The following is a 16265-nucleotide window of genomic DNA, read 5'->3' as shown; positions in this document are numbered from 1 at the left end:
CAAAATGAATCATGAAGAAGTGTAAAGAAAGGAAAATACAAAAGAAAGGATAAAAGAAATGGAGATGATGTAGTGTAACTTGGGTTCATTTAGAACAGCAGAAGGAGGAGAGAGAGAAAGAGAAGGTGGAACAGGTAATACACACATGCAGAGGGACTGGATGTTGTCTGACAATTATGGGAAAAGAAACACTGACAACATGGTAATCAAAATTGCTCACATTAAGAAGGTATCAGTGGGAGTATATCAACCTGCCTGTGACTTGCATTTTGACGTTACTTGGGCTTTGATTACGGGGACTCTGGTACTTGGCCATGAGGGCTAAACGTGACCTATTTGGAAGTGGTGCCATTTGCCCCATCCCCTCCCTCCCTTCTTGTCTCCCTGGTGTAAAGAATCATTAGCTGAATGTTGACTGTACAACTGAAGTTAGATTTTATCCCAAGTATCAGATCCATTTTCCTTTTGTCAAACTTTAAAGAAGAACATACACATTCAGCTTATGATTTATTTTTTTAAATGTCCCTGAAAACATCCTGCATCTATAGATTAGAAAATTTAGAAAGAATAAATAAAAAGAAAAATTAGAGATAAAGAGAGAAATGTCCGTGACAAAAACTAATATGATGATCTCACACAGATGAGGCATAAATGATAAGATGCCCACTATAAAAATGACCTCCAAGAAGGCATTATTATTTTGCTATTCAAAAAATCCAAGAAACAAAATTAATCTTTCATTCCACTATCCAAGGATGACCAGTGTTTACATTATGTCCTATATCTTCTCTGGAATGCTCCTAAATGTATATTCTATGGTATACAACAAAGGCTTACCTTGGGAGTGAGGAATTGGGGCCAACTGAGAAAAGGTGTTTCAATTTCTTTGGTGACTGCTGCTGCTGCTGCTGCGTCACTTCAGTTGTGTCCGACTCTGTGTGACCCCATAGACAGAAGCCCACCAGGCTCCCCCATCCCTGGGATTCTCCAGGCAAGAACACAAGAGTGGGTTGCCATTTCCTTCTCCAATGTGTGAAAGTGAAGTCGCTCAGTCGTGTCCGACTCTTAGCGACCCCACGGGTATAAAAGAAGGAGTAAGCCTGCTCCCCAGGCTATGTTGTATTTTATTCATATATTCACTCAATGCACTCAGCAAATATTAAGCACTTCCTATGTGACATGAACAGGATTAGAGGCTGTGCATTTTGTGGTCCTGGGGCTTTCCCCCACATGAGTAAGTGCTCATGGTATTACCTTCACAAGACATGTGGGAGGGAGAGGGCCTGGGACAGATGCTGTGTCTGTCATCTAGGGATGACTTCATGGAGGGCTGAGGTGCCAAGGAGGGCAGATATTTTGTTGGACTAGAGACAGTGGGAGGGAGAGGGAGTGGCTGTTGCTCGTAAGTGCAAAAGCAGAGGCAGACTGGATTGTCGAACTGTTCACTTGCCTGGCTTTGTGAGCTGAGGAAAAGGTTATTTAATAGTTAATAAAAAAAATAGTGCTTAGTCACTCAGTTGTGACTCCTTGCGACCCCATGAATTGTAGCCCACCAGGCTCCTCTGTCCATAGGAATTCTCCAGGCAAGAGTACTGGAGTGGGTTGCCATGCCCTCCTCCAGGGGATCTTCCCAACCCAGGGATTGAACCCAGGTCTCCCACATTGCAGGTTGAGTCTTTACTGTCTGAGCCACCAGGGAAGCTAATAAAAGAACAGGTACTATTTATTAGGTGTCTGTTGTATGCTAACAGCATACAGTGCATAAATCATTTTACTTACTTCTCATATGGGGGCTTCCCAGGTGGCTCTAGTGGTAAAGAATCCACTTGCCAATGCAGAGGACATAGGAGACTCCAGTTTGATCCATGGGTCAGGAAGATCCCCAGGAGGAAGAAATGGCAACCCTCTCCAGTATTCTTGCCAGGAGAATTCCTTGGAGAGTGGAGCCTGGTGGGCTACAGTCCATGGGGTATAAAGAGTCAGACATGATTGAGTGTCTGAGTGCAATACTTCTCATGTGAACTCTGCAAATTAATATTTAACTAACATTTATTGATCAGCCACCATTGATGTAAGATTTTATATGCAATCAATACATCAAATCCTTGGGACAAACCTATGAGACAGGTTATGATCCCCCTTTTACAGATGAGGAAACAGGCATTGATGAAGACTTGCTCAAGGTCACATACTAGACCTGACAGGCCATAATTCCAAAGTTTCTGTGGTATTTTCATTCACAGCTATTTAACTTAAGTAATGAAAAATAGTGTTTCTCATTAATAAGAAACCCCCATCTCTCCCCAAATTCAATCCTAGGGATCTTTGTTGAGTGTCATTTCTTAGACACTTCAATATTGAAGCTGGAATAAGAAAACACACTCTTTTAAATACTTATTTTTTAAAAAAGAAAAACCTTTATATTTTAAATTAAGTTTAACCTTTCTGGAGCTGATTTCTTTGGGGAAAAGACATCCTTCTTTGATTAATACATTTCATTCTTCTTTTTCATAATTTTAAAGAAAAAGGTGATATTACTTTCTCGATAGCCTAAATTGAAATTTCTTTTGCAACTAGTAAGCTCTCCTTTATTTAAAGACTATTTATGACTGTGGTTAAATAATACATAACATAAAATATACCATTTTAATTATTTTTAAAAGTATACAGATCAGTGGCATTAATTATACTCATGTTGTGCAAACATCACAACACTCCATCTCTAGAACCTTTGCATCATCCTAAACTAAAATTCTGTACCCATTAACCAATAACTCCCCGCCCCTCAATGACCATTGTTCTTAAAGGAAATAGATAACTGTGTTAAGCTTAGTTTTCTTTACATGAATGAGCACATAATTATCTTAGGGATATGAAGGAAAGGGATATTTGCCAGCCTAATGGCAAATGCAGAGCCTACTGACAAAGGTATATAATTTGTAAAAATAGCTGAGTGGGCAGAATTCTGATTTTCAGCTGCCCTAGGCACTTCAGTGCACTTCTGATAATGATTTTCCTTGGGCATGTAGTTATACTGATAGAAATCATATGCATGCATAAAGAGTGAGCTTAATTATATATAACTGCATACCTAAAATGAGGCTTTACATTTTTTTTTTCATATACTGCCTGATTTACAAAAGATGAGACACTAAATTCTAACTGATCTCCTAGAAGTAGCGTGTGTCACCCTCAGAATGTGAGTGTCTTATTGTAGAGTTCTCCTTTTTCTGGGAAGACACTGTATCTTGCCTTCCCCCTCACCCCTTCGGGAATTGTTTTCATTGTATGGGATTTCACAGTCTCATCTGATTCCTGCTGTGACTGTGAGGATAGGAAAATGCACAAAGGCTGATTTAGGGTTTTGGATGTAATTAGGGGTAGTGAGCAAAGCAAAAGTGAGTTGAGCATCTGTTCCAGGTGCTGTGTTAAACGCTTTACATGTATTATTTTGTTTAATCCTCACAACCCTGTGAGATAGGAATCAATCCCCATTTTGCAGATGGGAAAACTAAGGAACAGGAAGATGAGGTTACTTGCTAAAGACACATCACTGATAAATGCCAGACTGAGGACCCAGGCTCTGTAGAGCTCTTGTTCCAAGCTGCTCTGTTAACACACCCTCCTGGCCCACATCAGGCTTGACAGCAGCGTTAAACCACACACACATATGCGAGCCCTTGTGTGGCTGAGGTGAGTGGGGAGTCTCAGCTAAGATCAGACACTGGGTCTAGAGATAGAGGCTGTCCAGTCAGCGAAGGGAAACGGGGAAACACAGGTCATCTCCGGCCCCGCTTGTTACCTGGTTGGTGGAGGAGAGGGGAGAAGGGGCGTCTCTAAGCAGGTCTCAAGGCGTCAGCTCTTCCTTGTGCCCACGCTCTGGTGTTGTGCCCCTGGGCTCGTAGTTGCTGCGCATCCTTCTTAGAGCTGCTTTTCTTGAGGGAACCACCTCCCCAAGGCCTCCCTCTCCAATTTACTCTTACCACCCCACACCTGCAGGAAAAGTTTTCTGAGTATAGTTGATTTCAGCTAGTTGTTAGGAGAGTGGCAGGTGTAAAGGGTGGACTCTAAGGTGAGGATGACTCTCCCCCTCCTTGCAGTTCCCTGATTCTCCCGGGAACATAACTGTATCTACATTTCTGAAAGCAGAAGTTTTAATGTAAACAACCACCCCAATGAGGGAGACATTCTTTTTTTTAAAAAAAAAAAATTATTTAGTTTATTTATTTTTTACTATACTTGGTCTTTATTGCTGCGAGGGCTTTTCTCTAGTTGTGGCGAGCGGGGTGATTCTCTAGTTGCCGTGTGCTGGCTTCTCATTGCGATGGCTCCTCTTGTGGAGCACAGGATCTAGGGCACATGGACTTCTGTAGTTGTGGCTCCCAGGCTCTAGAACACAGGCTCAATATTTGTGGCGCACGGGCTTAGTTGCTCTACGGTATGTGTGATCTTCTCGGATCAGGGATTAAGCCTGTGTCTCTTGCACTGGCAGGCAGATTCTTTACCACTGAGCCACCAGGGAAGTCCAAGGGAGACATTCTTAAACAGGGAGGGGTATTGATAAATTCTGCCAGAAGTTGAAGAGGCTTAGCTATCTGGGTCCCAGGCATCAGTTGTTGGGATCTGAGAGCTTCCAGAGGGACCTGAGAGCAGCTCCTGGCCTTTGAGTCTCTCTGCATTCTCCCACAGCCAGAAACTTTCTCCTGACCCTTGCTCATGGCTCCTGTTACAGGGTACAGCCATTCACACCCAACTTAAAATGAGAAGTGACTCTCCTGGGAGTGTTTCTGACCCCAGAGAATGTGTGGATTCTTTTCATAACTGTCCTGAATTACCTTCGTGTTTTAGGAACAAGCACATTACACCTGCAGGCAGCACCTTTGTGATGGTTCTACGGACCCCGAGGGTTGCATCCTCCTTGTGTGGGGAGGCAACAGGTGCATCAAGCTATGCTCGAGGGCTCGTTCTACTTTTGTATGAAGACCCTCTGGCAGAGGTTAGCAGTGTTTACTACATTGTATTTCAGTAATTGTACCTCAGTCAGTCAGTCAGTTCAGTCCTCAAATTAAACTAAAAAATACTGTCTGATGCTTTTTATACTGGAGCATAGTCTTTATTTCAAAGTGGTGACATAACATCCAGCTGCTGTCATAAGGCAGCTGCGTTTACCAGTAGTGACAGTTTGCAGTTGAGTCACAGGAAGGATTCCTTTGGACGTGTTTAAAGTCATGTCATGTAAATGTAAAGAGTGAAGACCAGATTTAGGGTGTGGGCCTGCAGGATGCCAGCTGAGGTGGCTAGGGTTATTCTTTCACGCCCACCACGCGCTTGTCTTCTCCTTCCCTTCTGTTTGTATCCCTGTTAGGTGAGGTGTACACTGTCCTCAGCCTGCTCTGCAAACACCACTGTGTTTGGTCAGGTTACCTCAAAGCTATACCTAGATCACACCGTGACGAGAAAAAGAGATATTTTCAACCAGAATTGACTTATTTCAATTTTCTGTTTTCTATTGCATTTTAATTATAGCCACTTGGAGCCAGTGACTATTTGGAACTGTCAAAGAATTTTGATACAGTATTTTTACGAAACATTCCACAATTTACCCTGGCAAAGAGGACCCAAGCTCGGAGATTCATAACTCTCATTGATAACTTTTATGATTTCAAGGTAAGGATGTGGTGCATTTTCTCAGAACTAAACATTCTGGACTGTGGGGCGATTGTTTGGGCTGGAATCCTGGTCTACCACTTACTTTACTTCTTTGTGCCTCAGTTTTGTCACACACAAATCCAAGATACTACTCTGAAGTAGTATTTTCTTCAGACAGTTATTGTGAGGACAGAATAAACTAATCCAGGTAAATCTTTTAAAACAGCACTTGGTACGAGCTGATGCTGCACAAGTACTATTGGTGGTGGCAGTAATAGTAATCGTACTATATTAAAAATCCCGTCATGAGACACTCTGCTATACTCCCAACCCCGTCATTCACCTAGACGTATCATGTGCTCTGTCTGTGAGGATGCAGAGCACAATGCCTTACCTCGATAGAGTGCTCAGCAAACATTTGCTGCATGAATAAACTATTGGACTGATGAAATAATGAATGAACAAAATGAATGAATGAATGACTAAAGGGCCATTCTCAGGATTAGAGTTTTCTCTCCCTCTGACTTGGAAACCCCAGTAACTATCATTGTCCCTAAACAAGCAAGAAAAACCCTTATCTTATTACCAGCATGAGTCGCTGAGCCTTGGTCCATTCATCAGAGGCATTATTGCCTAGTGGTTAAGGAGTGGACCCTGGGACCAAGCTGAATACCTTGAAGATCAACTTAGCTTCAATTGCCTTCTTTAGAAAAAGGGGGTAATAATGGTATTTACCTCATAAGATTGTTGTGAGGAAGAAATGAGCGGGTAAAATACTTAGAACATTGTGCGGCATACGGTAAGCTTTCAATGCGGTGAGCCACTAGCATCACTGACTCAATGGACATTAATTTGAGCAAACTCCAGGAGATGGTAAAGGACAGGGGAGCCTGGCATGCTGCAGTCCATGGGGTCGAAAAGAGCTGGACATGACAGAACAACAACAGTGAGCCACTAATAATAATATATACCTGTAAATATACTTACAGTAAAGTTAAAGTACCACTTCGAGGTAGAGTGAAATATTGTTTTACCGTTAGTTACAGTTTTCCCTCCTTATTCCTTGTACTGAAATAGAGCAGTGATTCTAAAGTTGAAGGGGCCTTGAGGGGAGGAGAAAGTACCAGAATCTGCTGGGAGGGAGAGGTGAGATTTTTAATGTTTCCTTTATTCATTCATTCAGCAATCTTCACACCAAGCACAGTGCTAATTCAGTGACAAGCAAAGCCAGGCAATGCTGCCTGCCTTCATGGAGCTGATAGTCTAGTGCTGAAGAGATACTGATTAAATGTGTGCAGAACTGAGTGTAAATGTTCTGAGAACTGAGTGTGGGATGTTCTCTTGGAGAGAGAGGGGACTTGGTGCTGTGAGAGTCCAGGAGGACAGTAGACTGATCTTTGTGTGGGAACTGGGGGCAGGCCGAGGAAGTCCTTCTGAGGACCAGCTGCACCAGAATCATCTGAGTTCCTTAAGATCCAGATTCCCGAACTCACCCCACCCCACACCAGCAGATGAAGACCAGGGATGGGGCCTGGAGCCTGCTGGTTCACCGGCTCCTCAGGTGCTGCTCATAAACACTGAGCTGTGATGGCTGGGCTCCACGTGCAGAGTAGGGAGTTGGCAGCACAGGCCCTGTGATGGGCCTGAGCATGAAAGGCAACCTGCCTTAGTGAGTGCCATTAGAATCTGCGGCCTGCTCTCAGGGGGCCCTGTGAGCAGGAAGCTGAGAACACCAGGGCTGGGGATCAAGGTCTGTTACTTGTCTCCTTCTGGATTACTCATCAAGAGACTCTGCTCTGAAATAATCATGTGGGGTCTGGCATACATTGCCCAGAGGTAGCAATCTGTTTTCAGAGGGCAGTGCTTCAGGAAGAAAGTGGGAGGGGTGCATTGGTAGGTGGTTCTTAGAGTGGCAGAGTGGTAAACTCATTTTTGAAAGTAAACTCATTATGATCCCCACCCCTCAGTCCCACCACCTGATCCTCCCTCCCCACACTGTTTCACTTCTTCATTAGACAAAAAGATTTTTCTGTCAATATGATGGAATGTCAGAACTACTCTCCTAACATTTGTTTTAACTAAAGCACACATCTAAAGTTTATACTTTTTAAAAAATGTAGCCGAAATTCTTATTTCAGAAATTGGAAGCATTAAACAGACATCGTTTTAGAATGTATTTATAGAAATCTGTGAAATAAGGACATTTCCATCTAAGTAATGAAAAAAGTGTCATTTGTGGTTAAAATAATTTATAAGAGGAGGTAGAAGGTTATTTGTATACGGAAGGACTAGTCCCAAACATCAATACATTGTTTTAAAATACTGATAGCACGTGTGTGCTTAGTCACCTCTGACTCTTTGCAGCCTCATGGACTGTAGCCCTCCAGGCTCCTATGTCTGTGGATATCAGCATATTTACTTAAATAATGATTTTAAAAGGATGGCTGTGAATCCTGAAAACAAATTCAAATCTCCTGAAACATCAGGAAGAGTATGTTTTAAACTAGTGGACATAAAATTTATTAAGTTGTGATTACACATGGACATTCACTCAAACACTTATGTAATCAAGAAATATTCATGCCAAGCTTAGTGTTTTTCAAGAATGTCTGGCTGGATGCTGGTATAAATGCAGGTTCTGGTAACTCAGGGTGTAATTAGAGGAGCAGTACACTGGACTTAGCTGTCACATGTGCAGCAAAGGGGTAATGGTGCATCGGGGGAGCATCTCTGATGGCACAGAGATGGGCTTCTCACAGTCAAGTGAAAATGTCAACCTCAGAGGAAATGGAAAAGCCACTGGACTTAGAACTGGAAGAGATCAGGACTGGTGTCATGAGCTGAGACTCTCCAGGCCTGGAGCTGCCCCCTAAAACCTTTGTTCCCTACTTCAGAAGGCAGTGTAAGCTGTGTGGAAGTATTTGTAAAGTACTGTGCAGTTTAAAAATAGCACCTTAAAGAGACTATTAGAATCGGAGAAGGCAATGGCAAGCCATTCCAGTACTCTTGCCTAGAAAATCCCATGGATGGAGGAGCCTGGTAGGCTGCAGTCCGTGGGGTCGCTAAGGGTCGGACACGACTGAGCGACTTCACTTTCACTTTTCACTTTCCACTTTCACACATTGGAGAAGGAAATGGCAACCCACTCCAGTGTTCTTGCCTGGAGAATCCCAGGGAAGGGGGAGCCTGGTGGGCTTCCGTCTATGGGGTCACACAGAGTCGGACACGACTGAAGTGACTTAGCAGCAGCAGCAGCAGCAGCAGCATGAGAATGGTCAAAAGGTTTTCCTAAAAAAAGTATTTTGTTTCAAAAATACATTTGGAAACGTCTGTGATCCCAGACTATCTGAATATAGCTTATGTGGTGTGTCTATTTACATTTAGAGATATTCCAGAAATAGAAAAAAACGTTTCCCAAATATTGAAATCCAATGTAAAGAAATGCTATATTCACTTATTTATGCAAGATTTTTTTTTCATTAATGAAGCAGATACAGTGTAGATGGGTCCTGCCAGTTTTGAAATTTTGACAGCCATATATTGCTTATGCTCTTTTTGTGGACTTTAAAACATGGAGATTAATAAAAATGTTAGTAGCTTTAGAGTAACTTTTGGATATTTAGGTAAAATCTCTAATTAGAAAAACAGATTAATGAAACAGGAAAAAATGTGATAGATTGAAGCTTTAAAAAATTTTTTTTCCAAAATAAAGATAGGACTTGGAGAAAATGTGTAGAAGGAGAAATGAAGTTAAGACTGTTACTTAGATTGAAAGAGAGGAGTTTAAGGCATTGTTCTTTATAAATACGCATTCTGTAAGCTCATAAAAGTATATTTTCACCAAGTACCAATTTTGCTACATATATGTAGAACCATTTAAAAGCAAAAATCTTAAGCTCCCCGTTATAACAGATTTTTATTTTATGAGAAATTTGGTTTTGCCTTCAACTTGCTAAAGGTAAGGAGTAACACCATTTGCTTGTTTTCTGTTTCAGGTGCGCATAATTTGCTCTGCATCAGCTCCTATATCAAGCTTATTTTTGTATGATCATCATGACAGTGAGTTGGAGCAAAGCAGAATACTGATGGATGATTTGGGGCTGAGCCAGGTAGGTGATATTAACATAATCTCTTTTTATTATAAAACAACTTAATTGTTTTGGTTTGATGCATGGCTACGTTTTAAAGAAGGAATGCAGTATGTATTTAACCACTGATTTGCCACTTTCTTCTAAAGCCAGTATAGCAGATGTATCCTCAACATCAGTAAATATAGGGAATGATAGCGTTAGAGTGGAAGGAATCTTTGTGATAAAAGCCAAGTCCAGGGAGGTGGACTAAGGGGCTTGCAGTTACACCACTGACCAATGGCAGGCCAGAGCGGGCCACCGGGCACCTGTGTCTGGTTCTGGACTCCCTGAGCCAGGCCATGCTGCCTTTTCTGGATATACTCCTTCACGTCTGCTGGATCTGTAGAGCACATGATACAGTATCCAATCATGTGGACTGGCTGTTCTAGGACTTTGTGCCTGACAAGGCCCTTTGTTTAAAAAGAAATCCAGGATTCATCTCCTAACCCCATTATGTAGACATTTGTGGAGAACCCATGGGTGCCAGGCTCTGAGGACACTGTGTCGGAAACCAGCTGATGCTGGCCCAATTCTCCTGGAGCTTGGGGGGTATGGTGATTCACTGCAGGCCAAACAGAAGTGGCTTTGCATTTCCTTTTTCTGTATGAATATTACAGGGTATATTTCTCAACTGTAGACAACTGAAATATTAGTAAAAAATTTAAAACTCTAAACACTCACCCCCCAAATGAGGGGAGCCCCATTCTTTCAACCCCAGTAGTAAAAGACCATTTGGAATGAGGAAACTATTCCTTATTGACCTGAGTTGAAATTATGCATTCATAGGAGTTTGGGAAATGAGGCCAATAATTATTTAAATAGTGAACTTTCAAAATATGATTTTTAAATCTACATGTAGAAATACATAGCTGCTGTGATCCCATTTCTCTGAGAGCAATATATCCAAATAATGTCTTTTGACAATTTGAAAGAATATACTTAAGGGGATACTTCATCTCAGTTTCTGAAATTCTTTAAATCATTGACTTTTGAATTTTTCTTCTGATCAGAGTTCAGATATAGGGCAAAGTACGCTCAGCAATTAGGGCCAATAATACATGAAGAAATCCTGGCACGTGGTATAGGGTCATGCAGTTTTACAGTAGGTCAGTAATTTGGACTTAGGAGTGCAGAACTTTTCTCTGAGAGAGTATAATAGCAAACTCCTAAGGAAAGAGGCAAGATCCAGTGTTCACTTACAGGCTATAGCCTGTGTTGAAATCACCAGTCCCAGGTTATTTACTAGCCTCATGGAGGGCTCCCCAACTTAACCCTCCATGGGAGGATCAAGTGTCCCAGCAGCTCAAGACCAAAAACAGCTCTGGCCTTCCCAAAGCTCACTCCCAGACACAATTTTCAGGTCCACAGAAGACCTCTCAGTCACCCAGTTTGGAAAAAGAGATTAGCCCTCAGACCTCCCCTTGGGAACATGTCCCTGACTGTGAAGCTTCAAGGGAGAGTCTCAGCCACATATTGATATACCGGAACTTCTGGGTTTTGTTGTTGCTTCTTTCTTTTTTAAAACAATATGTATTTATTTTTATATATTTGGCTGTGCAGGGTCTTAGTTTTGGCATAACAGATCTAGTTTCCTGACTGGGGCTGGAACCCAGGCTCCCTGCAATGGGAGCTTGGAGTCTTAGCCAGTGGGCCACCAGGGAAGTCCTGATGTTACTTCCTTATGGCATGCGCTTTTTGAGAAAGAATTCCTTTTCTGTCTGGAATGTCCTTCCTTTAGATTTTGTAGAGAACTTTCATCTGAGCAAAAGTTTTATTATTTGGATTTTAGGGTGTTGTTTCAGCTTTAATTATTCGTCTAATGTTTTCTTCCTGGTAATTTGTTCTGGTTATTGATTACTGGTTTAAATTAGTTGATTCTCTAGTCTAATTTATATTAGCTGATTCTCTAGTCTAATGTAATTGTTGGGTAAAATTAGTTGATTCTCTAGTCTAATTTAATGAAAACAATTTGTAGAATATTTTATAATCTAAGCTCAAAAAGTATTTTTTAAACTTGTGCTTAGTTCTTTAAATTTTTAGTTGCAGAGGTTTTAACTGGTGCTGGATTGTTGTTTTATTTTTTTGATGATTAGGACTCAGCGGAAGGACTCGCCATGTTTACTGGAGAAGAGGAAATCTTTGCATTTCAGCGCACAATTTCCCGACTCACAGAAATGCAGACTGAACAGTACTGGAATGAAGGAGACAGAAGCAAGAAGTAACCGTCACTTTTGCGTGAATAAAATTCTGGACAAATGATTACCGCAGGGAGAACCCTTTATTACGGGACTTGAAGGAATCATTTTCTCATCATTAATTATGCACTTTGTCCTCTGGACCATTTTTATCTAAAATTGCTATCAAAGATATAGTGGTTTAGTAAGTTAAAGCCATTTTTAGGTCTACTTTTTGCCTGTTTATTTGGCCTTATTTCTATACCACAAAATTAAAATCAGCACTCTTATCAAGCTGAATGTAGGACCAGGCATTTTGGTTTCATATTAAGCTACCTGAATGAACCTTGAATACACACACAGTCAGTAAACTCAGGGTGTCTGGGCATCTGTGAACTTTTGGCTACCTGGTAGCTGCGTGATAGAAACACATCCTTATGAGAGTGGAAGAGAAAAACCTACATTTCAATTCAAAACAAAAAAAGATTTCTGATGGACTTATCTCTGATTGTTGGGGGTTGTAAGTTACTTTAAATCTCCCAAGTCTTCATGCTTCCTTACAGCAGAGAGTATGTTTTCTACCCTGAGTTCAAGCTTTGCAGGCAGGACCTGATTGCCAGTGGACACACAGCTGACTGAAAAAAATCAAGGATTATGAAACCATAGAATAAGAAACAGGGGTGTCAAATTTCAACCAACAGGCAGATTCCCCCAACTCTGACAGCCCAGAAGACAAACACCAGGAATGGGGACCAGTGAGAGAGTGTCGGGAGGGGTAGCGTCCTGGACGCTAAGCAGCAGAATGGACTCTGCTCACTTGAGGCTCCTTCCCGCTGCTCACGTGTGTTTGCTCTGCTCGCAGATGTCACTCCCACCCTTGCCTCTGCTGCTGCAGTGCGACGGGCTTAACAGTAAATGGGAAAGAATGTTCACTTGACGAATCTACTTAAATGAAATCTGATTTGCCCTCCATGCTAGTCATTCTTTGACTTATTCAAATACAACCTGACTTTGCTAACTGTCACTCACAGAAGGAATCTTGGTTGAGACTGTTGCTGCTGCTGCTGCTGGTTGAGACTGTTACAAGCGTCTAAATCCCTATTCAAGGAAAAAAAAGAGAAAAGAAAAAGAATTGAAATCCACAAATCTTGTGAAAGTTAAATATTTTGGGAGAGTAGGCACAGGTGAGTCAGTTTAAATGATTACAATTATCAACATAAGTAAACTCTTGAAACTATGTCCTTTATAAGTTAATAATCTACCCAGACTAGTCTATTTTGGACCTTAACCTAAGTCAATCAGATGGATAGGTAGGGTACCCAAGAATAGAGAAACATTTAAATCAAAACTTCTGAAAATTAAATGCAATTTGAAAATATTTTTATTGAAGTGAAACGGTGAGTTCAAAAAGATGTTAAACAGGTTATAAGGGAGAAAGGACAGGAAATAACCACTGTGCCAGATTTATTGCTAGAAATTTCTAAATCTTGCATAAAAATATAATCCTCAAGAGACAATGTAACCATCCCTGTTTATAGACCAGAAGATTGAGGCTCAGAAAAGTAGCTTGACTGGAGATTCATAGTTTACAACTACAAAACTCACGTACTATGTTTTTTACCATACCACCTCTATAAAAACAAGATCATTTTTAAGAGTAATTATTTTTTGTTTAATAAATTTATAGCAGAACCATTACTTTGTACTCAGTATAAAATATTTTAGTCTTTCAATCTTAGCTTTTTGTTTTCACAGTTTTTTTTTTTTGCCAGAGATATGTTATCCTTTAATAAAAAGACAGTGTGAATGCTAGACAAACTGATTGGTGGACAGTCTGCTTGATAGAAAGAGGAACTGTCCCTGAGTGTGTGGGTATACATGAATAGTCCCGCACTCAAGTTCTGTTGTACAAGTTCATCTGAGGTCAGGTATTTGAAACGAGAATTTGGTTTTTCCATAGAAACAATAATGTGATATTAGTTAGGGCCCTGGCTAAATGTACAGAAGCTTATGGAGTTCTCAGTGCAAATGCCTTATAATTTTGGTACTAAAGAACTTAAACTCCTTTTAAAATACAGTTGCTGCAAGGTAAAACTATAGTTCGGGTTCCACCTGCGTACCCAGATCATGTCTACACTTCTGTCCTGCCCTCTAGGCCCCCTTTCCTGGACCTGGTGGGACAGGCCATAGTGGAATGGGCTCGCTGAGAGTGGGGTCTGTGGAGATGGGATGAGGATGTGTAAGGGTCTGTTATATCGGCCTAAGTGCCAGAAAGGAGAGGAGGGATTATTAGGAGGTAGCTGGAAATGGCACAATGTTATTTCCATCTCCTCTCCACAAATTGTTTCATAAAAGAGCCTACAAGAAAAAGAAGCAAAAGCCTTCAAGAAAACCTATTACCAGGAAACAATATGGTAATTCTACTAAAAAGAAAATTAATGCCACAATGAGAGGAAAATGACTCCTAGATCGGAAAGCAACATTTCACTATATGTATGTGTTGTTTCTTCCAAGTCCTGCCCCAGTTGCCATCTCAGCATTCCAGTCTTTCTCCCTGGGATCACGTGAAATCTCTCAGAGCAGATGCTCTGTCTCTCTTTTTGAACTGCTTTTAATTTGTACTCGAAGATGAGGTTTGAACTGACTGTTGCTGTGTTACACTCCCATTCACTTAAGAGGTGATCAAGGGTCATGCTGAGGGTTTTTATTGTTGGGAATATGCCTCCAAAATGACCACTAATTTCCAAATTTAGAAGAAATCAAGTGGAGAAAAAGAAACACATTTTAAAAAGAGAGAGAGAAACATCTGATCACTGCATTATTCTTGTATTTCTTTAGACAATAGATAGGCTTATCTGTTAACATCAGTAATAATGACATGGAAGACTTAAAGAATTTTTAACCTATTTCTGATGTTTACAAGGTTCCAAAGACTAGAACTGTTCTAATCAAATTTATGCATTTTCAGTGGGATTTCAAGTTTTAGTCATAAGGCATTATTTTATGCCCTTTGAATCTCATACACCTATAGGTGTACAAATAACATAATTTAAAAATTACTTGGAATTTGGAAAATTAAAATTTTATTTGTAAAGTATGTAAATGGACATACTCATATCCATTTATTTATTTAGCATTATTTAAGAAACACATTGTGCTTACTATGTGCCAGGCGTGGTTCTAAGTGCTTTATAAATAAACTGTTTGGTCCTTATGATAATTCTATGAGATAGGTACTGTTCTACCACTTGCAGACAGTGAAGCTGAGATAAAGAAAATGGGTCCAACAACTTACTGAATTGTGGCATCACCGACTCTGTGGACACGAGTTTGAGTGAACTCCGGGAGTTGGTGATGGACAGGGAGGCCTGGCGTGCTGTGATTCAGGGGGTCACAAAGAGTCGGACACGACTGAGCGACTGAACTGAACTGAACTGAAGATGTACACTGGAGTCAGTAAAGTGATCAAAGTACTGACTTAATAAACTTTCATGTAACTGCTTCTGTCCTGAAAACATTCTTCTTACTCCAAGTAATTTAAGCCTACAGTTGCAGCCCCTTCATCTGGGATAAAAAACACCCAGAGGAATTGGGGTCCTGGGTCCTGACATTTGGGTTCCTGATCGATTATGAAACTCTGGTAGTAAATCTGTGATCTTGTATATAACCTTCCTCAGATCCACTAGCCTCGTAAGACATCACTGGCTGGTAGAAAATGATTTTTTTTTTTTTGGAGATGAGTCTGTTAAATTTTTCTTTAAGACAGATTCTTCTTTCTCATTGGCACAGCAGTTCATTTTCCTGGAAAATTTAAAATAATCCAGTCTGTCTTCTTATCGAGTCTCTGCTGCCTCTACATTACTCTGCACTAGAAACTTCACATTTGTCACCTCAGCTCCTCACTGAACCCAGTCAAACGTATCATCTACTGACCTGTTTGTCATATGTGACAGTGTGAAACTCCAGAAGGATATCTATCTGTCCGTCTTTCAAACCCGCTCAGGAAGGCAGCAGGGGTTGTCCGAGAAGCTTCTTCTCTCAGGGCTGTACTTGTCGGGGCCGTATCCATTGAGAGCTGGTCTCTGATGCACCTCTCTCTTTATCCAAGTAGGTGGGAAGGGCCCTGAATCTGGTTCTGCCAGCTTTTGCTTCGTAACCTTGAACTAGTGCTTTGAGCCTTGGTTTTCTTATCTATAAATGACAACGATAATAGCCATTTCATAAAGTTATTCTGAGGATAGTTGGTGAAAAGTACTTTGCACATGGTAAAAGGTTAAAGGAATATTAGTTGTTATTGATTGTAATGATTTTG

At 40.9% G+C, this 16265-nt stretch overlaps 1 protein-coding gene across 4 annotated transcripts in view; it reads left to right on the top strand.

Annotated features, from left to right (window-relative positions):
* The window catches only part of AFG1L (AFG1 like ATPase), a 202094-nt gene extending 186646 nt beyond the window's left edge, over positions 1-15448 (top strand). For 2 of the 4 annotated variants that reach the window (XM_088840653.1, XM_055433052.2), the window contains 3 exons: positions 5527-5667; positions 9645-9758; positions 11873-15448. In XM_088840653.1, coding sequence (XP_088696779.1) covers positions 5527-5667; positions 9645-9758; positions 11873-12001 — 384 coding nt within the window. In that variant the 3' untranslated portion in view covers positions 12002-15448. The remainder of the gene's footprint in view (positions 1-5526; positions 5668-9644; positions 9759-11872) is intronic. The other 2 variants (XM_088840655.1, XM_055433053.2) reach the window with 2 other exon arrangements.
* The last annotated feature ends 817 nt before the right edge of the window (positions 15449-16265 follow it).

The sequence above is a fragment of the Moschus berezovskii genome, chromosome 10 (assembly GCF_049115385.1).
Source record: "Moschus berezovskii isolate FMDL1 chromosome 10, NW_MosBer_1.0, whole genome shotgun sequence".
NCBI lineage: Eukaryota > Metazoa > Chordata > Mammalia > Artiodactyla > Moschidae > Moschus > Moschus berezovskii.
The sequence above is the reverse complement of the archived record's forward strand: the minus strand, read 5'-3'. Positions and strand labels throughout refer to the sequence as shown.